This window comes from Homalodisca vitripennis, chromosome 4, assembly GCF_021130785.1.
Source record: "Homalodisca vitripennis isolate AUS2020 chromosome 4, UT_GWSS_2.1, whole genome shotgun sequence".
Lineage (NCBI taxonomy): Eukaryota > Metazoa > Arthropoda > Insecta > Hemiptera > Cicadellidae > Homalodisca > Homalodisca vitripennis.
The window spans coordinates 160,923,848-160,947,338 of NC_060210.1; the positions used below are offsets into that span (position 1 = coordinate 160,923,848).

At 33.5% G+C, this 23,491-nt stretch overlaps 1 protein-coding gene across 1 annotated transcript in view; it reads right to left on the minus strand.

Annotated features, from left to right (window-relative positions):
* Window positions 1-19,247: 19,247 nt before the first annotated feature.
* Window positions 19,248-23,491, minus strand: part of LOC124360473 — a 28,782-nt gene continuing 24,538 nt past the window's right edge. Inside the window, exon 5 of the mRNA XM_046814136.1 lies at window positions 19,248-22,716. Coding sequence (XP_046670092.1) covers window positions 22,568-22,716 — 149 coding nt within the window. The 3' untranslated portion in view covers window positions 19,248-22,567. The remainder of the gene's footprint in view (window positions 22,717-23,491) is intronic.

The following is a 23,491-nucleotide window of genomic DNA, read 5'->3' on the forward strand; positions in this document are numbered from 1 at the left end:
CCTTGAAATATACAGACATTTTTTCTGAGAAAGAACTCGATCGCAGTACTGGTTTTGATGGAGGTCAAAGTGGAAGGGTTTCACAAGGCTTAAAAATATGAAATGATAATTTTCTAAAAGTTATATCAGCTTCTGATAAAGAGTGACATAAAGAGATACAATTTGCACTGATGTGGCTTAATAATAAAAGAAAGTAAAAGTTTATAATTCAGAGTAATACTAATGTTAATTACGTTTTAAGAACCTTCTATGAATGAATTATTATCATTAAGTACTATAATATGTATTATGAAGTTATATGAACTGTAATACAAACAAATTTGATTACAGTAGCGTCTGAACCAGAGATTTCCACAAAACTCTTCGAATGACTCACTTTAAAATATTACAAAATAGTCATTGTATGAATGAAATAATAATCTATTCACATCTATAAATTTCCGAATAAAACATGGCATGTATTTAGACACGAATCTTTGCTAAGGCCCCCCATCCACTTACAGTTCGAACTGCAGTTCTTGACTGCAGTCAGAACTGTGAACGGTGGACTGTGGACTGTTGAAAAATGTTCACGTCAGTACGGACTGCAGTCGCGGACCGCAGTCCGTTCGGTGGCGTGGTTGTCGTGGTCAGTCTTTCCGGTGTTTTGCCGTAGGTGTGTACTTTGTAGTTATTATTCGTTATATTATTTATTATATTTTTAGTTATATTATTCGTTTTGTGGCTGTAGGAAAAGTGCATTCTAAGTTCTTATCGTATGTGAAGTTAAAGTGCAATGTCTACGTTTGAAGATTTGGCAGCATACGCTGTAAATAGCGGTAGCTATTAAAAAACGCAAGAAACGAAGGCATCAAATGTGGAAAAAAGAATGGCTTCAGAGGAAGAGATTTAACCACGTTCACCTTCTTAGGGAGCTTGAAGCATATCCTAGAGACTGGAAAAAACTACTTAAGAATGGACGAGAAAAACGTACTTTGATTTATTACGTATAGTAACACCATTGATTACCAAACAAGATACAAAAATGAGGGAAGCCATTACACCACATGAAAAACTGACTGCGACATTGCGGTATCTAAGCACTGGCAGAACAATGGAAGATTTAAAGTTTTTCAACGAGAATTTCCCCCCAAACATAGGAAGAATAATTCCAGAGACCTGCTCAGCTATTGTCCAAGGCCTTGAATGACTATTGCAAGGTTAGTAGCCTAATGTGTGTTTCAAGTAGTTTTGAAAAATCCAAAATATGAAACCAGATAGAAAAGTTAGAAAAAGAAATAAAGTAGGTCTTTGTTGTTTTTCGAATGCCAACATACTGTTAAGAAATTACAATATTTTTAATCTGCTTATGGATTTGTTAAGGTACATAGCCTACACATTGTATTATGTCACTACTTTTTGCTAATTTTAAATTACAACTCCAGTATCTCTAACGATTACGAGTTCATTTCTGTGTTGCACACAACATTTAACCATTTTTATAAAGTAGTAAAAGGTAATGAAACTCATACAAAATTTATTTTAAACATTATATTATCCATACTTGTATTTGTTGCGTTGTACAAACAAACACATTTACTTTTTATAACTAAGGAAGAAAAAGTAAAAAATCAATTTAATTAATGTAAGTATAAAGATAAAAAGTAATACAAAATATTTCACCACAAACAAAAAAAAAATAATAAATGTAATTTGTTCAACATATAACTCTCAATGTACTCAAACTACTGGAGTAGGCCTACTAAAACAACCGCACAGCTTGGGTTGTGAAAAGTTTACAGGTTTAAGCCTACTTGTTAATAATAGAACACTTAATTTAGATTTGTAATAGTTGACACTGAAGCCAGACATTGCTGTATCATCATACATTGGTTCATAGGTTGATCTACCTCCTGAACTTGGGGTAACACTAGCTGCCGATGGTGTTGTGGAACTTGAGTAAAGAATTACCTGGGTTAACTGTAGCAAATCGTGTTAGTCCACCTAGTTCTGCTTCAAACAGGGCATCATTAATGATTTTCTGCGCATAAATCCTTTGCTCATTGTTCAGCAATCTCAGCTTTTGAGCAACGTTCTTCCCAAAGGCGTCGTAGTGATCTTCTTCTTTTGTTGTTGCCAGTCGTTGTCCAATATTAACCAAGACTTGATCACACGGGGACAATTTTTTTTGCCGTTTAAAAGAATCTTTAGGTTCAGGTGTTGCAGAGGTAATATTGGAAGCGGTTCGAGCAACTTGAGGAGGATTCTGTAGAGATTGGGGCGCTGGTACATTTTCCTCAGCATCTAATGGTTCTTTTTGTGAATCGTCCAGCATCTCCTGTAAAAAAAAAATGTTTGAAAAAAAATGTCAAAATCCGTGACTTTTCGCGGATTTCCTTTATTTCCGTGCCCGGTAGACACCCTGTCATTACTTTAATAATGAAAAACCACAATATCAATAATGATTCAGTTATCACCACAGTACATTCTTAACTACTTATTTATTACTTTCTCAAAATATTATATTGAAAAAATTACAGAGGGGGTGGCGAACGGAAAACGAGGGGTGATACGGTTTCTCGATGGGTTTGATTTCATTAAAATTTGTTCCGTACAAAACGCTGGTCTGAAATATGACAGCTGACAGTGTTATTGAATTGTTTTGGGCAGGTATCCAGAAAATTACAGCCGAGGAGTGGAAACAAGAATTTAGCACCAGGTAAGTAACGGGGAAAGAATGGGAATTTCCCCAACTGCCTAGAGTCAGCCGATGGATGGAAAGGGGGCATATAGGTCCATAAACACCCACCACCTGGAAGTTATGTTTCTTACCTTCTATACACTTTATAATGGGTTTCCTATAGTCAGGTAGTACTTTCTTTATCTGCATATGCTCAGTAGGCAAAACTATGAAATATATATTTAATTTTTCATTTTGGTTGTTAGAAATGGGCCGGGTATCTGATGAGGAGGAGGAGTTTCTGAAAGAGAGCAGGCGACTTTCCAGACAAGAAACTAAAACAGATCAAACAGCCCTCAATTTACCTGTATAAGGGAGGGCATTGTTAGGATCGGCGAAGGCTCCTTCTTCATAGTGCAGTATTCAATTGGTCAGTTAATTTTATTCTTTGATATATTTTGAGTGCGTTTTTCTTTCATATTGGTGAAAATTCTATTTTAGTTTTAATGACGCCTTCCCGGCCTAAACTGAGAGTCATAATGGAAACCCTTTTCCTATTTAAGGAGGTATATTGGAGAAACAAACAAAACCAAGACAATGGCGTATATGAACTACCTGAACTTCTTCAAGAGCTACGCCGAATAGGTCATGAATCAGTGTTTTTGGGATGCTCTTCGGCTGAGCAGATTTCAGGTTCTCTACAAACAAACCAATCACCTTCATTAGACGTTGAAGAACTATGTGAATAGTAGATCTGGTTGTTCGCTTGCGTGCTGGCTTCACCTGGCATCATACTATTTTGCCGTAGAGAAAAAAAAAAGAACAACTACCCTCAAAGGTACTCTACGCTAAAGTATGTTATTAAAAAGTTAGGGGGGGGGGGTATAAGGGACTGGGTTGGGCATTTAGTATGACGGACGAAGTTGGTAGTGTCCTAAAGTCCTGGACACAAGAACCGAGTCGAATTCCACCACTGGCATTACAAGTAAGACAAACCGATCGCCCAATGGCTAGTGCAGAAAGAAGGTAAGAATAATAAATTTGTTCATTATTTTAGAGCAACATAAAGGGAAAAGTGGAATGGGCAAGACAGATACATCTCTTAGTGTTCATAATGATTATTTGAAAACAAAATAACCTCCGATGACAAACTGTACAGTTAGTTTGTAGCATTGTGAATACATTATTTATCACCGCAAAAACTAGTAATATTAATTCTCTCTTACCCCTCGTCCTTCACTGACTCTTTCCATATCACCTAAGTTGGGAAGTCCCTCCTAGACAATTCTTCCTGGAGTCAATAGAGAAACAAAAAAGTTCTCTCGTAGTACCACGAGCTTTGGTACATAACATATATATCGTCTTGATACCACTGCCAGAACGTTGAGAGGCTGTTACCGTTTTCTTTGTTTCCTTACGATAATGCCACTTCTGATATTGTTTATCTTCTTCAACACATCGCTTTTGTGTTGCAGTTCAGTCTGTTCAAAATCCCTATTCACTGACTAATAGTAAGACTACGGTGGGCTGCTTCCTTCTTTTTCCCTATTGTGATAGTCTTTTGACTTTAACCTTCCATACAACATTCATGTTTCCTAAACTCCGTCAATATAAACTGTAAAAGATTATCCTTGTCGAACCAAACTGGGCCATGATTGGCCGCGTCACAAACAAAACCAATGCTGCAAGCCAACCAAACGCTCACCACTCAATGTACGCCATTGAATGGCCTCGACACGGAGCAGCTGGAGCTAAGCAGCATGCGCATATCTCGCAGCTTGGACTGTCGACTGTGGCCTGTCCACGGGAGCCTCCCACTAACTAGCAGTATCCGCCTTGCTCAGATCCGATCGGTTTGAACTGTGCGCTAACCGCGTTGCGACAGTTGCACAGTCCCAACGATTCGAGCCTGCCCGGAAATTCCCATACCACTTACAGATTCTAACCTAGCAGTCCCGGACTGTCACAGTCCAGGACTGCAAGTTTAGAACTGTAAGTGGATGGGGGTGCCTAAGCAGCAAAACAAAGGTAAACAGCGAGTATAAATACATTAAAAAACTATTTTAACACATTTTATAAAACGTTAAAAATAATAGGACTATATTAATCCATTTTAAAATTTAATTTCATTAAAAAATTTGGCGATTACATTGAATAAGATTAGTGAATTGTACAACTCTGAACAAAAGATTTTAGTAATCAGCCATGACACAAAACTCTTTTTCTATATCCATACTCAACAAATCCCTTATTATGGGATGGCAATAGGTCTGTTTTCTTGCAAGCCAACAGATATTGAATCCAAAATGAATAGTAATCACGAAGCTAAGAAAATGGTAGAAATAATGAAAGTTCCACTTGGAAAATCTAGCAAACATGAATGAACCAAGACATTTATTGTCGGTCGCGTATTTTAATAGTTATTCGTCAGAATAATCTCCCCCCCCCCACCCCCCCCCCCCCCCACCCCCCCCCCCCCCCACCCCCCCCCCCCCCCACCCCCCCCCCCCCCCACCCCCCCCCCCCCCCACCCCCCCCACTTGTGGGACTTTTCCTTAATTATACAAACAATAGTTTAAATACAAGCAGAATAGATTTTGATTTAAAAAATCAAAGTTTAATTATTCCTTATAATGTCATATATCCGTCATTATATTTAATATACAATACATTAAAATAACCACTATGTAAACCATTACAAAATGATCTAGCACAAGTAATATCTCATGAGTTAGGGATGTTTTGCCATTTTTTTAAAACACATGAATCCACTTAATATGCCGAATTAATATGCCATCGGCACTTTGGAAACCTGGTCACTTCTATCTCTGCCTGAACATTAGCTATAGTAATGTGAATGATATATATTTCCCAGAATGGTCCTTTGCTATCGATTTACACAGCTTTGGCATTGTGGGAGGCTTATGTATTCATATTGGTGCTTTTTAAACCGATAAGATAATACGTAGGATTGAGATGTGTTTCAATACCAACCAACCATTTAATCAAATCTATGACATTTGCGTTGAGAATAGCTGCAGTGCGTGCGCGCGCGCGCGCGAGTACTAGGATGGCACTTGTTTGGACAAACTACCACCATTAAGTCAAATATCTTTAAATATCAAGCCAGCGTGCTAGAGCGCGAGCATATCACTATTTCTAGCAATTAAAAGATCCTACAACACAAGAAATATTTCTGCTAAGAAGCAGGAAATATGGAATTTTAAAGCAGTATACTTTCAATACCAAAAATTACTACTATACTCTACTCTAGTAAAAAACTACACCTAATATTTCCTAGTGATGACACAGAAGAACAATATAGCCATATGAAAATCACATGTATTAAAAAGATTTACTTTTTATTTTATAAAACCTATTATCAAAGAGCGGGGATTTTGCGCGTTTACTCGAGCGCGTCACAAAATCATATGTAATAGGATGTAAACTCAATGTGGAGAAACTTCTTTCAGCATAATTATAGAGTACTATTGATTTTTTTTTTAAATGATTTAATTTTAACGTATTGAAAGAGACATTAATTTACTTGAAATAGTTCTCTGATATAAATACAAATAATAAGTAAAATACCATTAGTTACGGTATTTATTTGAAAGCATGGAAAGAAGAAAAACTACTATTTCTTTTTTAAATATTTATCAGAAATACTCGTATCACCTGTGAATTAACATATCGTATAACTAGTGTAATTATTTCAATTAAATCATTTCTTAGTTAATTGTAATTTTATCCCCAACAAAAAAGATATGTAGCTTCGTTGTCTTTATGGAGTGGCAGTTTTGTTAAAAACAAGATTTCCCATTAAACTTCTTTTAAAATTTTATAATGTCTTATTAAATGTTGTGATTCATAATCGTGTACATAGTACACCACAAAAATTGTAGTAAATTCGTGTACATTGTAACATCACAAAATTGTAGTAAAATAAGGTAATCGGCAAATCTGTCAGCTATAGCTAAGCTGTCATTTTGACTTTTTAACCATATTAGTTTTGAATATATTGTGAAAGAGAGAGTGTACAATAAATCTCAAGCCTGAATAAATCCAATAACATTTGAATTTGGCACTTCTCCAACTTAAAATGTTATAGGGGTCCAAATTTACGTCCGTGAAAGTTGGATATTTTCTCTGAGGATTATATTTTCCAGTCCTATTACTATTTAATAAATTGACATAAATGTCATGCCCGGTTTAAATTATTTTATTTTTGTAGTAAGTAAGTGAAATTTTTGTGTGTTTTGTCTGTATTTAACACTTCAGTATATTATTTCCAAAAACAAAACTTACATATAGTAAATGTAATAGACCAAAAGAAAAAAATGTATTAGTTTTATAAATTATTTCTAAAATCCTCGATTTTTACTATTTTATTAAATGTTTATTTCATTTGTGACCGTAATTGTTTTTCCCAATTTCACACGAGTGTTGTCACAATCGGCTAAAGCTCGTCTTACATTGTCCGTGGGGACGGTTGACTTCAAAAACGATTGGGTGGACTAAGACCATCTTAGCACCATCCGGCGCTCCGTGGAGGAGGGTCGAGTTGTAGTGGGTCTGCGGCAGATATTCTATATGTGATACAAGGTCGAGGATACTGTGCCAGCTGAGCTCATCTACATATAAGTTGATTACAGTTGTTGTGAGATATTGGTTCAGTGTTGCCACGCTATAACGCAAGCCAACATTACTTTCTTGATTCGGATCGCCACACACAGCACGTTATGAGTTACCATAATTTAACATCGACTATTGAGTTGGTTATGGGTGAAAATAAACTTCAAAACTATTTAGGATGCAGTATAAGTTATTTTATCGATTTTTTCTCTTAATTTTAACTCAGTTTTACCTTTACAACAACACAATACGATCGTGTCACTAATGCCTGAACAAACTGAAAGTAAGAAAATCAAAAGGTTTGTACCAAACCGATCCTCAAAACACATTAATATCTTATAAACATCACATTAGTGAATGGAAATTGTAAATTTGTGTTATGATATCAAATTGATAGCTAAACCCTATTTTCAAGGCTGGAAACTATAAAAAGAACGTGCGATAGAATGCAGACTATATGAACTTAGACGTTTTGATATTACAGAATTCGCCTTAAATAAATTGAGTAATGTCCAGGTGACTTTACGTATTGAATACATTGCTATGGACTAATGCTTTTCTCCATAGTTCGACTACTAAAAATAGTATGTTTACAGACTAGTATCGGGTCTAATTCAATTTAGCTTATGGTTTTTATAAGGAGAGTAACAGATTTATTCTTTGTCTTAGAACCTTTAGTAGAAATTTTTTACAGGAAACTCCATAAAAATTAAATAGATTTAGTGCCCGTTAGTTTTCTCCTAACCTAAGATTCCAAGAAAGTGAAATTTGCTGTTTGAGCCTCATGTATTTTATCCTTGTCGGCACACACCGCATGTCTATGCCAACCGTGCGGGTTCAGCTAATGAAGTAATGTTCAACCATCACTTATAATAAAACTCGTTTACTGTACCTATTATTTTGATTACGGTCCTTTATTGTGTTTCGTTATTTAATAGTAGGCAAGCATAAAATTTGTAGTTAGTTTCTCGAATTGTTTTTAGAAAATTGAATCGTCTGTATGTGTTTGACAAACATTTATTTTTAATGCGGATTCTGAGTATAACACCAATTTGTAATAACGGATTATTCACAAATGCCGGAACCTTATGAGAACCTTAATGCTTCGTTGTTTAGATGTAACTGATTGGATGACTAGCAAAACACTATATAGATTCAATTTAATTTTAAAGAAAATGGTTGTTATTAAATATACTAAACACAACTATAGTCCATTTTAACATTACTGCGAAAGGACACCAGAAAATGCATTTAATTATTATACTACTCCTGTGCTTTTAAGAAACTTCAGATTTTTATATACGGTAACCACAGATCATAGTAACACTCAGGTTTTGATATTATATCTCGTCAGAGTATTGCTAGTTTAGCTCCAAGAGTTTAGCAGTATGAACCAGATGGCCTGCGCAAATTAGTTGAGGAGGAAAAAATATCAAATTAACCTTTTGAAATGTTGTAAGATGTTTGCACATCGCGGACTGTGTACTCTACATAGTTTAGGGAGAGTTGTTTTAGGTGTAATTTTTCCTCCTGCTGTCTGGAGGGCAGAACGTCGCAACGAACCTCTAGTAATCTTGGTATTTTTTGTAACTATGAGTAAAATAGTGTTGTTCATAAAGACGTCTATTCGCAACATCTTATTAGAGTGGTAATAGTTGTCCGTGTGGTTCATCGACATCAAAGTTTATATCGATTCGACATTGTTTGTGAGTCCTCAGGGTTTCAGGTTTTCCCAACAATCAGTACGACAGCCCCACTGTTTCTTCCTTCCTCCGAGCGACCATTTATCAGAAGGTATCGAGCGCGCGATGTAAAAATAAACAGTGATGGCAGAGAGCGGGCGAGAACGCCCCAAGAACATTTGTATTTGTGGCCGTTCCCTACGTCATGGTTTATTCTTGGAAAACAATGATAGGTTTTAGGGGCGAGTCGACAGACGAGAAAAGACGTCAAGCCTAAAGCCCCGCCTCTCTAGTCTGACCTGCTTGGAACTTTGCCAATTTCAACATCGGGCTGTTACCCTATTCATCACTACAACACAACATATGCGATAACATTAGAAATAGTAAATGACTATAGCATATAAATCATCGATTCACTCTCCTTATCTATTCAGTTGTGACTGTCATCACAGTCCGGCAAACAGCAGTGCACTAGTCAACTTAGATCTCTAACTTAGAACTCAGGATCAAAAAGTATATATCGGACCGAGTTTTGATAAAGTTAACCTCACAAACACACAATATACCTACAATAACGAGAGTTACAAATTAAAATTTACGTTTGTTTATTTTCATGAGGTTAGACAGATAAAGCAAAATACTTTATAAGTTGTTTATTTCTAGTTTTTATTTTCCATAACCAAACGATAAAGGGGTTACCCTAAATCCCGGATACAGACACTTTTTCAAAAACCAAACTGAAAATTTGAAAAACCTCATAAAACGCGGAAACTTGGCTGATCCATAAGCGCAGTGTGTTATAGAAGATAGGTACAAAGTGTACTATTTTTTGTGTATAAGTATTACAAATTCTTAACATAATTAACTGGTGAAAACATTTTTGATTATTAAATTCACGTCTAAAACATTTATTCATGTGGGTGGTTATCAAAAGATTCGAAATAGGTTCTTATTTATGGAACTATTTAAAGTCATCTATATTGGCAATGTATAGTTATCAAAATAGTAATTGTGAATTTCCGTTCATTGCAATTGAGTTCAGTTTAAAATCGGCATTAACTACTTGCCAATAGTGCGGTAATGAAGACTAATCCGAGAATACTGATCTTTTCTTTTTACAATACCTGGACTGTTACGAGTGCTTCAGTAGTTTTGTCGGAACATCAAAGCCTATTCACACCACAGTTGAATTCAACCTTGAATTAATATAGACTGGGATTTAACTAAATAATTAGTAGCCAAATTTCATTGCTTACTCTATGAATGAATTGTAGCTTACAGAACAGATGTCAAAATAATTAACATAAACAATCCATAGTTGAAAAAGGTACAGATATATAAATTGATGGAAGGTAGTAATCTAGATTTACATTTTGAACTTGTTGAAAGTATACATTGATTGTTCACCAATTTCAAGAACTCATCTGTAGTGTAAATGGTTTTCCAGTAGCCAGTCGGCAGTAAGAAGTCAGGAGGCCATATTGTCTGTGTCTTTGTCTCAGCTATTTCTGGCAGAAGTTAGGAACATTGTCCTCATATCTTGGAGGAGGGCTCTTCTCCTGAAAGAGGGTCAGATGATGCACTGGCATTGTGAAGTTTTGACTGAAGCCCTGCAGCGTATTAAACCTGTGTCTATACCAGCTCTGTAAATCTAGAATGCCTAGCAAAAATGGCAACCCCTAAAATGTGTAGGCCATATTAGCAGCACTAAATATTACTTTTAATAGTAGATGGATTTTATCCTTTTGATAAACAATTCTAATTAATTTTATTGCATTAAACTGTTAAAATGAAAGAGATCCATATAAGTTTACTACCCTGGTTTTCCCAGTTACATTGTCTCCTTTGGATGCTTCCTGTGTCCTGGGAGTTCATCCTACGTTGGATTCTATTTTCTTAGACAAATCATTAGTTTGTGGTGTCCTATATTATACAACAAGGGCTATAACTGTGTTGGCAGTGTTTGTAATATGTGATGTTTTATGCCACTAAGGAATGAAACCCATCAAACTAGTACATCACGGGATAGAATTTTCACTGAGAATTGAGCACAGTAATCATTTGCACCACACAAAGTTTAAGTTAAAGTTTTGATTAAGAAGACTTAGGTATATCAAATATAATGAGGTTAAAGCTCTGATTGAATAGTTTAAATACGTAGATAGCAGAGATTATACAACCAGCTCTACTCAGATATGAGTCCCCACGGCCATTACAGAGTTGAGCCTAGGGGAACTCAGAATGAGTCACTGTCCATGTAGGAGGGTTTAGTAATAATTATTTTTACTATCTGAATTTTGGATACTATATTGAAATTACTTCCACCTGATTAGGAATTTTAATTATTATGACTTTTTCTATGGAGCATGAAAAATCCTCCTTTTCTCTTTACCAGAATGCCTATAGCTTAATGCTGTGGCTTAAGTTGTGTATGAAAAGTATATTATAGTCAAATATATTAAATATGAAGGCTTTTATATGTTCGGTTCTTCTGATTTTTTAAACATTGGTACAGTTATTTCATTGCTAGCGTATTCAATTTTTCTTTACTTTCCATTTACCACTCCTACTCAGTGGTTTCTTACTCAAATGTGATCCCATCCAATTTAATACGGTTTATTGTTTTAATTTTCTCTTGTGTTCTAACCCTCAATATAACAATAAATTGTATCTAAAGTACAACTTGAGAAAAATAACTTATGTTATATGTGTATTGTAGTAATCACATTTTATGTTTAAAATTGAAATTATATAAATTTTTATATTTTTTCCGTTAGAGTAGGACAGTGTCATATAATAGGTTTTGAAATTAGAAGTAGTGTTTTAAAAGTGTTTTGAAAGGCGCACTGCATGTTTGTATATCACAAAGAAAGATAAGTTTGCTGTTACCACGAAAGGATACTATCTTCTTTAAAAAGATAAAATGTGAAGAAGTTTGTTTGGGTCAACGTTGTTGTGTACCTGGAGCAGGGCCCTGTACTTAGGACTAGAATCTTTTAGTGGACACCCGCCAAACCTTTTAACCTGGAGCCGCGTGTCTTGCAGGAGGGTCCATGCCCGGGGGGTAGCCGCCACATCCTTGTGTACAATGTGCTTGGCTCTTGGGCACATGGACTGGAGGTGCCTCGAGCTGAAAATATCTTTATTCCCGAGGCTTGTGTACGACACCTGAACCTGGAGGCAAGAATATTTTGTTTTTCTTAGTTATTACTTCTTTATCATTGATTTAGTTCATTTTCAATCTCCTTTGACATAAAGCGAGTATCTCAAAATGCTTGTAGGGAAAGCAATTTGCACATCAGTAGAAATAAGGGAACTACTTAAAGAGATCATGGGTGATAGCGGCCAACCTGATTTAGGGAATGCAGCAAGGTTATGTTTATTGAATGGGAGAGGCTCCCATTTCTCGCCCTTATGTTTAGTTTTTACAGTAATAAAGATTGATAAAAAAAAAAAGGTTTAATTAAATATCTTTTAAGAATGATGATGATGATTTGAATTGGTGTCTTAACTTTACTGAATGTTCCTTGTTACGATGTATATTCCAATGCTGAACTAAATGGTGACATATAGGCAGGCATTGTTTTTGAAAGCTTAGGTAAAACTTGTCTACTTGTGGATACATACCGATATATTTTTAACAACAAAGATTTTTATATATAATGCTTTACATATCCTTTAGTCTGAAATCAAATTTTGATTGTATGTTAGTCGCCACTGTATAGCAGCCAAACGCTGTGTAGAGGAAAATACTTATCACCGAATGGCCTGGAAGTTATCCCTCAGCTTATGTATGTACGAGTAAGGTGTAATAAAGGATCTTAAGGCCTGCACTCCCCACCAGCTTGTTGATATTTATTGGTGTATGTTAGTATGCCACTGTTGAGCAGCCCGAAAGCCTGTGTAAGAGGAAACTGACTTTCATGAAGGATGGCCTGGAAGTTATTCCATCCAGCTTGTTTGTAGAGTAGGGTGTAGGATCAAAGGATCATTAAGGCTGCTCTCCGCCAGCTTGTTGTAATTTTGTATATGTTAAGGAGCCACTGTTAGCAGCGCCAAAAGCTGTTGTAGAGGAAAAGTACCTTTCATGAATGGTGGCCTGGAAGTTATTTCCATCAGCTTGTTTGTAGTATTTGTGTATGTATATGGCCACTGTTAGTGCTAGCCAAAGCTGTATAAGGTAAGAGGAAATACCCTTTCATGGAATGGCCTGAGAAGATTTGTTCCCGCTCCAGCCTTATGAGTTAGTAGAGTATGGGTGTAATAAAGGATCTTAAAGCATGCTACTCCCAGCTTGTTTGTATTTTATGTGATATGTTATGCCAACTGGTTAGTCAGTCCACAAGCTGTGTAGAGGAAATAACCGTTCATGAAATGGCCTTGGAAGTTTCCTTCGAGCTTGTTGTAGAGTAGGTGTATATAAAGGATCTTAAGCTGCTCCGTCCCCAGCTTGTTTGTATTATTTGACGCTTGTCAAAGTTTAGTTTCAAGGCACTAGAATAGAAAATTCAGAAATGACTATAAAAAATTTGTAAAGGGAATAGCCAAGCAAAATAACAAAGGGGTGATGGTCAAAGCTTAATTGTTCTAAGCCGCAATAATTTGCATTAGGTACTGGTAACTAGTGAACGGATTTTTAATTATCAATTTTTTTTTTTCATTAACATATGGCCTACTACTTTGAGGTTTTTCCAGTCCTATTAACATATAATGTATTAATGAGTGTTAGTTTTGAGTAATGACAAAGGTATTTACATACATAGAATGATACTTGTCTCATTCATGGTTGTTTCAAAACAAAATTGTATGAAATATGGTTTTCTAAGATGGCACGGGCCAAGATAGAGCAGTATGTTTAACTTTAAAATGTGGCCTTTTGATTATGGGATTATAAGTAAATTACCTAGTTTTATTTACTAACACATGTGTAAATTACCATTCAATTATTTTGCTACCAAGTGGTACAAATGATACTGGATATTAATCACTAGTGTTAATAATGTTTCAATACCGACTACACTGAGGCCTGCTTCGGTGTTAAATATTGTGTATTAAAAATGAAAATTTTAATTTGTCTAGAATAGGTGATAAGTGAGTGAACTATAATGTATTTCAGATCCCCCACCCCCCCCCCCCCCCACCCCCCCCCCCCCCCACCCCCCCCCCCCCCCACCCCCCCCCCCCCCCACCCCCCCCCCCCCCCACCCCCCCCCCCCCAAATTCCAAAGCATATTCTAGGGATAAAATAAGAGAAAAATTTACACTATTAATATTGAAGAATGTTACTTATGGAACCATATATTAGTCCATTGTTTAACCCGCGAGAACTCGCGCTACAAGAAGTTACGCAAGAACTCGCGTTGTTAGATCGAATCTAACATCCTCCAACCAAGAACGGCTTTTTCATGGTCTTCATTCATTGCAATTGAATCGGCACATACTAAAAGGGCCTCAGTCAAAACAACCTACTTTTGAGAAAAACAAAAAAAAACTGTTTCTAGAACATAGAATAACAAAAATAAATAAAAAATACCACAAGGTAGGATAGGTATTGGTTTATATTTTTGTAATAAGAAAACATTTTTATGAATTATTTGTATTTACAAAAAAAATCTTGAAAGTGTCAGACTTAGGCCTTTTTAGCATGGAACGGGGTTTGCAATGAATAATTGAGTTCAAAATCGTACTTTTGGAATATTTTATTAGTTAAAATGAGGCCAGTTTGCTTTTATATGAATATAAGAATATACAGAAGTAATATTTTAATTAACATTATGATCATAAACAGTTTATGAATCATCTTCAGGAATGAATGTCCTCAGATTGGGAAGAATTGTTCAATTCTGTCAAATCGCTTGGTGTCAGTTAAGGCTAAAAACATTCTTGCCAAAGAATTATTCTTATTTAGCCCCCCCGCAGTTGTCATATAGAGTACAGCAGAGAATCAACTTTGTAGTTTCAGGTTAGAATAATCAGATTAAAATAACCAGCTGAAATAAATAGGTTTTACAGTGTTGCCAACAGCGTGTGCTAAAAGGTCCTCAGTCACTGACTGAGGCCCTTCTAGCACATGACACAAATTTCATCAGCCATTTTCTCTACTAATAATGCATGTGACGAGGTCCTTTTAGCACAGAATTGTGAAGCTATCCTTAAATACTTGGTTTCCATAGAGAACTTAATTTTCAATTTTTGTGACTGAAGCCCTTTTAGCATGTGCCGATTCAATTATTGTAAAGTCATAAAAGAGCGATCTACGAAATCTAACTCTAAAGCAAACTGAAAAATCACTAAACTGATGTACTTAAACTGGCAGTTACGCGATCACTCGCGCCGTTAGATCGCTCCTAACACTGGGCTGACGTGATCACTCGCGCTGTTAGGTTGAAACTACTGTTAGGTTGAAATACCCGCGAGGAGCGTCCGCCCCCCCCACCCCAGCGACTTCTACTGTCTAAACATGATGCAATATGCAGCAGACATACCCATAGAAGCATAAATTAAGGGTTCAGTGTTGTAAGATAACAAATAAAAAAAATGTTATATAACACAAAAAATATGTTAGATTCAATCTAATAGCGCGAGTGCTCCCGGGTTAACATTGATATTTACATGTGAATCAATTTTCTAACTGTTGTATTTACTTTTGTTCAGTATTAAACTGTGAATCTTTTATATATATGTATATTTTAATTCTTTCACATATTTGTTTGTGGACTAAAGCAATAGTGAATAAAAACATTTGTTTACTATCTTCAAGTTTTCCATGATTACATGGTATAGAAATTATGATAAGTATTAATTATGTTAGTATTATAGTGTAGTAGTAGTAGTATTATTCTTTCTTAGAAAAACGTATTTCATATTTTTATAAATATTTAAATTTTCAGAAATAAAAACTACTTTCTGTAACCATAGAAACTACCTAGCTATAATTTAAGAAACATTTACCACTAATTATAGGGTTACTTTTAAATTGTATTTTAGAACAGTAAAATAGTAAAAGTTATCAGCTGTAATTTCATTTCCTTTTATTTCTGTATTTTCTCTCTATAAAACATTATTCTTTTTATTGATACTATTAGTGTACTTCTTTTTATTGTTGTAAAAGTTAAAATGATGGTTTATTTAAAAATGTAATTTTCCTTTCTACATGTCTTGTAGGTCTTACCTTTGTAGGTTCATTTCAATGTAGTATAGCTTAAAAAATGAAGATTAAAAAATTCATTTGATTTACTAATAATAAATGTAATATAAAAGCAAGACATATTATAGAAAGGAAAATTACACTTTTAAATAAAACTTCGTAGATAAGATTAGTTTTTTTCTAAACAATAAACATGGTGCTCTGGCATGGGTACCAGTTAGTCAGGCAATTCATGGGATCTGAATCAATACACACGTCACTCAAAGGGTTAAGTGCATTGGTGTGGTTGTTTGTTGATTATTCATTATTTATTTATTTGTTATTGTTAGTGTAACACAAATTCTTATTGGAGTGCTTTATATTTTCACATCTGCATGAAGAAAAGACTTGCTTCTTTTTGGAATATTTCATGTGTTTTCCTACATTTAAGATTAGATTGTATTAAATAATGTTAGGCAACTCATAAATTTACATTTAGTTTTGTTGTAATAGTATTAATTGCCAATTGTAAGTAAATTTCAGGCGTATGTAATTTGGAAATACAAAATATGTTATGACTAATTTAACACGTTGGCTGTAAGGCAGGTGCCTTACAGTGGAGATGATTGATACCAGTTGTTTACTAGCATAGAGCTGCAGTGAAGGTGTTAAATAATGTTGTCAATATTGTATCTATTTATCTATGTATATAGATAAATAAATATCACTGGATTGTTGTCCTTATTCAGTTATTTATCAAACATTTCAAACAATCCTTTTTTTCATTAATTTATTTTGAACGCTTACCGTTCTGTTTTAACTTAGACTTATAATTTAAACAAGCTTATAATAAAAACTTTGTTAAGAAAGATTGTGAGTTTATAATAAAAACCTTGTTAAGAAAAATTTGTGAATCTTGTTACCAGGCCTGACAAAGGGCGAAGTGTAGCCGTTATTTATTCCCGGAGTCGAGTATGCCAGTAGAGCCTGTGATCCTGACCAGCAATTTAATTAAATGGAGTGCTATCCTACCTATAAATGAAAATATTCTCTTCATAGTTGTTGAGAAACTTCTCCAGGCTTTAACTTTTCCCTCTAACTGATGACTGACGGCAAAGATGTTCATCAATACTTCTTGTGAACTGATAAAGACGGCACAGCCGTCAGTCAACTCTCCGCTCTTATTACATGAAAACTGTTTAAGCTATAAAGACGTAACTTACACCATTTGAATCCTCTACTCATAAATACCAATTCATTTTATATAGTTTATATTAGTAATATTACTCGTTGTCAGCTGATAATATTGATCCAAATGCCACACGGCATGCAGCTGTGATGCACTACGCGGCCTTAACGTTCTTTGTTGCTACTTTATTATGTAGTATAGTTATTTATAAATCATTGCTGTTTTGAAATGGGTGGTCCTCATTGTTCAGATTATATATTATTATACGTGAACTGTTGGATGAAAAAATTATATACAACACTAATTACTTAGTATTTAGCAGATATTTTAATATCTTATAAATAAAAATGAATCACAAAATGTGTTGCCAAGTGCAAATCGATAACGGCTGGATTAATTTGGTTAATTCTTTTTGTAAAATGTCCATTGCAATCCGAGGAAGGTTTTTATGAAAAAAAGTTAAGAAAAATTACCTGGCATATTTATGAATTCAGAAAAATTTTTAGATTTTATGTATCATAATTCAAATTAAACTGGCACTAAACAGCTGTTGATAGGCTATAGTTCGACAAACTTTCTGAAACAACTGTTTACATTTAAATTTTATCAATAATAAGTAAACAGTGCTTGATCGGTAGTGTAATGCAGATAGTAAATAAAACATTAACATATAAATTTTACTCCAGATTGTGCCAGTGACGAATTAAAATCATCTAATGCATTAAATACTGTTATAAAACTAACCTTAATGAACAAAGTTATGAATGTTTTCACATAAGTTACTTTAAACTGGTGGGCTTCATTGACATTATGATATTACATTTTAACAATGGCTTATGGAAAAACAGAGACATGAATACTAACCTGCCTCAAAGATTCATTCTTTCCCTGGCTACAGTCCAAAAAACAAGTGTAACACAAAATTATGTGTGTATTTTCTTTATCAGGACAAGGCAAACTCAACTATGTCAACACCAAAATAAATTTTCGAGAATAGATAATCGAACGTATATAGTATTTTGATCGAGGCAATATGGCAAATCTAAACTGTGACATAGTAGGTAAGTGAATTTAAACAGTCTTAAGTAGGCACTTTTTAACCAAAGTAGGCATCTCGGTCCTACGTAAGTATATATATTTTTTCTTCGTCAGAACAACAAGGCAAACTCTATATGGTACTGGAAATATCTTAGACCTGAAATATATGACGAGGACTGGAAATATACGCTTTTTGACCGAAGTAAGTTTCCGAGACCTGTGTGATTTGAGATTTGTGTTTTCTTGATTGGGATGACAAGGCAGATTCAGCTGTGACGTTATGTATATAATTAATTAGAACCAGAAATGCTCCTACACGTGCCAAACATGATATAATAATTAAGTTAAACTCTGATACTATTTACCATGAACTTAAATAATATCTACCTGATGTATGCCTAATTACGTTTTAACATTTTTATAGGACTCTGTAATTGCTTTTACTAAGTAATATAAGGACTTCGGTTCTAAAGATTGCGTGTGAAGCCACAGGTAACAGCTAGTAATATAAAAAATATACTGTGCAAAGACAAAAACCAGTGTATCATTCTGGGAGTTTCTTATTATCAGTCGGAAGATTAATGCTTCATTCTATCCATATGGTCATGAATTGACTGCTGAATTGATATCTACCAATAGTCTTCTTGTAATAGAAGAATAAGGAGTAAATAAGGAGTAAAATATTTTATTCTTTTATTTTTTTCATAGTGTTTTATGACATATAAGAGTAAGTTATGATTTGTAAGCATCCGAATTAAAGGTTTGATTGCGGCAGACACCCTAGTCCGTACTGGATAGCTATAGAGTTGCATTGAAGATGTGTAACCTAGAACTTTCTATATAGTTGTCACTGAAAACCCTAGAATGCTTTTCAATTTCGTTGTTTCAATATGTATTTTAAAAGAAAAGAGCAGGAAGTAAAATACACAAATGAAATAAAAGTATATTTATAACAATGTACAAACTAGATACATACTAATTACTTCAACTAAATATCACAGGCCTCAAAAAATGTGAGGTACAAATATAATATGATCAACTATTTACAATTTTTTGTAAAAAGCAACATATATATACTCAGCTTAAAATCTGTTTGAATTTTAAAACTGTTGCCTAATATTAAACTTGTGAAAATATTATTTACATATAAAGGTAAAAATGTAAACACATTTATCATATTTTCCTGCCAACTACTGTTTGTTACTTATAAAAGTGTACTAAAAATAACTGAAAATAAATTAGGGAAATACTTTACTATAAAATACTCAAATATATAATAATCCACAAAACATGTATGTACATATTTATTGGTATTATATCTAAATAGATATCTAGAACATGTATATGATTTTCAGCTTTAATGCATGAACTACAATTAAAATGTAAAATACATTTTGACTCAGTATTTAGTATGATTCGTTTTGATTAATTCGAAAAGAAATTGTTTTTTTAATACCTAGTAGTAATTACAGACCTCAACACGCTTTGGATGCAGTTCCAGATTAATTAATTTGTTCTCAAAATATTCAAGAAACATTGGTACATTTTTCAAAATTATGTTCTAATACCCATTATAATAACAATCATTTCAAAGTAACCACGATTACTCAATAAATAATATTTCATAAATGAACTTGATAACCATTTCTTTTGAAATATATAACAAAACTGTCTTCCAACCAAATAAAGTTCACTATATACTTGTGTTTGAACTAAAATTGGTACAAATTTCACAATATTGTGTCATAAAAACAACAAATACTTTGAAAAATCAATAGCATACATACTATTAATTTTATCAACTCCATAAGCAAGTTCATCAAAAATTAGGCAGTTTTTAAACATAACTAACTATATGGAATTATGAATATGTACCAAATAAGAGTTAGTATAAGTCGCACACGCCTTTATGCAGTGTTTATAAACATGTTTTTCTCGAGTTACAATAAATAAAACAAACGAAATGTTTACATAATTCCCAATGCTAGTTTCATTATATGAAGATTGCAAAAAATATTAAGTCATATTAAAGCTATAAATGAGCTAAACCTCATACTATAATATTATTTTACGATAATAATTACAAATCTCAGTAGATGCCATTGTAAAGCTACATAGTTTAAAATAATACAAAGTAATCAAGAATGTCTTTGGTAAATATATAAATAACACATGTAAACTGTATTATGCGTAAGCATATACCTAAAATTGTCTTTTTATGGTTGACACATTTACTTAATTAAATATTCAAATTAAAAGCAAAGAAGGAGCTTGAATATTTGTTATAAATATTATTAACAAGAACTAATTTGAAATTACAGAAATAGTATGGCCAATTCAAGGTAGAAGTAATTAAAATAAATATTGGGAAGAAACCATTAACACACTAACTTATGTGATTATTTTTGGTCAAGGATCTTTTAAATCAGGTAAGACGTATTTCTGCATTCTGTTTAGGGCATGTCTTATCTTAGCTGTTACCACTGTCATTACAACAATTCACTTTAATGGTTCAACACTTTACAAACATTAATTTTCTAAAGAAAACTCTTATAATATTGGATTATATCAAAATAGTGAATAATGTTACTTAAACAAATATTCAGCCTACAGCTACCACAACTGAATTTAAAGAGTATTATGCTAATTCTATAAAATTATTAGAAATACATAGTAGAAAAATGTAATTTCCGTATTTGTAATGAATACTTATATGAATAGACTTTCACAAGTCAACTTTCATCAATAATTGGTGTGGTTTGTTATTACAGCTTCGAAAATGATATAAACACAGCCTACTCTGTTTACTGTAAAGTTATTGACAAGTTGTTGAGGTGGAAAAACGTAATATCACGGAAAAAATATTAATTATACCAAATAAATGTAATTATGATAAAAATTTGAAAAGTATTATTTTTATTTATTTTAAAGATGTATAAACCTTTACAACCATTAACAGAAAGTAGCTGGATCCATAATATAAGCTAAGGATTCAAGAAATGTTGAAAGTTTTGTGAGAAAGATTTTAAAAGTATTTACGTTGAAGATTGCCATCTAGCTCACTCCATCCACATTGTATGATAAAAATTTGAAAAGTATTATTTTTATTTATTTTAAAGATGTATAAACCTTTACAACCATTAACAGAAAGTAGCTGGATCCATAATATAAGCTAAGGATTCAAGAAATGTTGAAAGTTTTGTGAGAAAGATTTTAAAAGTATTTACGTTGAAGATTGCCATCTAGCTCACTCCATCCACATTGTCTCTGAGACTTCATCACTCAATACAACATTGATGTTAAAATATTGATTCATGGTTGCATCTAGCTCACTCAATTCCAATGGTCTTTAGGACCCAGTACCAACAACTAGGCTATTTTGCACAATCGGGATTCATATACAAATGCTTAATGCAAAATAAATAGTTATCAAAATACTGTTTTATTAAAAATATTTAACAACAACTTTATACTAATCAATTTATTCCAATATTTGTATTTCTAGAAGTTTGTAAGTGGTATATTCTTAATTTAATGTCAGAGAAATAATTATGAACAACAATAACAGTATTAAAAGCTGATGACAACCTTCATTTGTAATATAAAAACTTGTAAAAATACTGTGTCTAATAAAATATATAGTATTTTTTACTGCATTCTATATTGCTGTCATGGTTTTGAACAAGTAGCCAATGTTTAATGAACAAAATGTGATGCACTAATTGTTAAGTATGCTAAATCTAAATTGCACTCTACAGTCTACATGAAACATCACTTTTGTTGCGAGTTTTACTTTTGTTACTGTAGCCAAGCAAAAATTAAGTAAACTCAACTGAAAATAATATGGTATCGCATGGTTTCTTATTTAGTAAAACCTATTTGGATTTCAATTCAAGGGTATAAATTCATCTTGAAATTGTGTGTAATTTTGTAATATTCTTTGTAAAATAATACATATTTTACTCCTCCTTGCATTTCTTTAAATAAAAAAAATCATGCTTAGCTTCAGATCCATTTAAACATTGATTTGCTATGTTTGATATACGACTCTTTTTATGTTTATGAATATAAGTTTGTTGAATAACAAAAGTCCTTATTTACACATTATGCAATTAGCAAAATCTTACTTTACATAAACAGATCCATAATACTAATTAAAAACACTGTACATTTGTTAAGGAAGATCCTTATAACAAAACATAATACACTCCTACATAGAAGTTCACAGCCATTCTGATTCAGACTTGAGCGTATTTATTGGGCAGAGGCAGTGCCGAACCATCCTTGAGAGTATTGTGCCTCAATTCGTTGGCTTTACTCTCCCTCCTCTGACGTGCCCAGGTTCTTTGAGCACAAAAAACTACCAACCAAAAATAAGGGGATAAACCTGAAAAAATATAAAATTTTAAAATACATAAAATGAAACACAATTTTTGATAATTTTATTGTAATCAAACAAGTCTTGTAAAACTAAAACCAGCAAATGTTTAATGTGTCACAGTATCCTGTCCCTCTGCATTAAAAAAAAAACAAACCTTGTACCTTCAGCGTACTTTTTACACTTTCTTTATTTTACTTTATTTCAATAGGAATCGCCAATTTTATATTCATACCAGTATTAATGGTAAGAACAGAGTACTAAAATGTTTATACAATGTTGTGACAGCTTAACAAACAACAAGTGATAACAACATTAACAAAGAACCTTGTTAATTAATATTGGCCCCTTTAAGGTACAACTTACTAAAAGAAGGAAACATCTGGCACCAAATAAAAACTGTTAGTGTGGTTTTTAGATGCTACCTAAAATTATCAGTGTGGTGATCTGGTGACGTGGAAGCTAAGGCTGCGTCACCTTGTGCTTAAACGGCTCTGTATTATCCTGAAGCAGTCTACCCTTGCTGATACATAATTTCCTGCATATGTTATCTGATACTGCTGTTTGGCAAATGGTTCTGTAGAACGAGTGGAAATGGAGTTTTAGACAATCAAGTGAAGTATATCAGAGCTTCACCATTTACAAGTTAATGGAAGAATAATGTCAGCCCTTGGCCTACGCGTTGCAAGGGTTTGCATGAGAAGTGGGGGAAGGATTTCCGGACCCGTTTATAAATGTTTTCATTATTTTTACATGTAGAATGAGCTCTCACAATTTCTTTGTA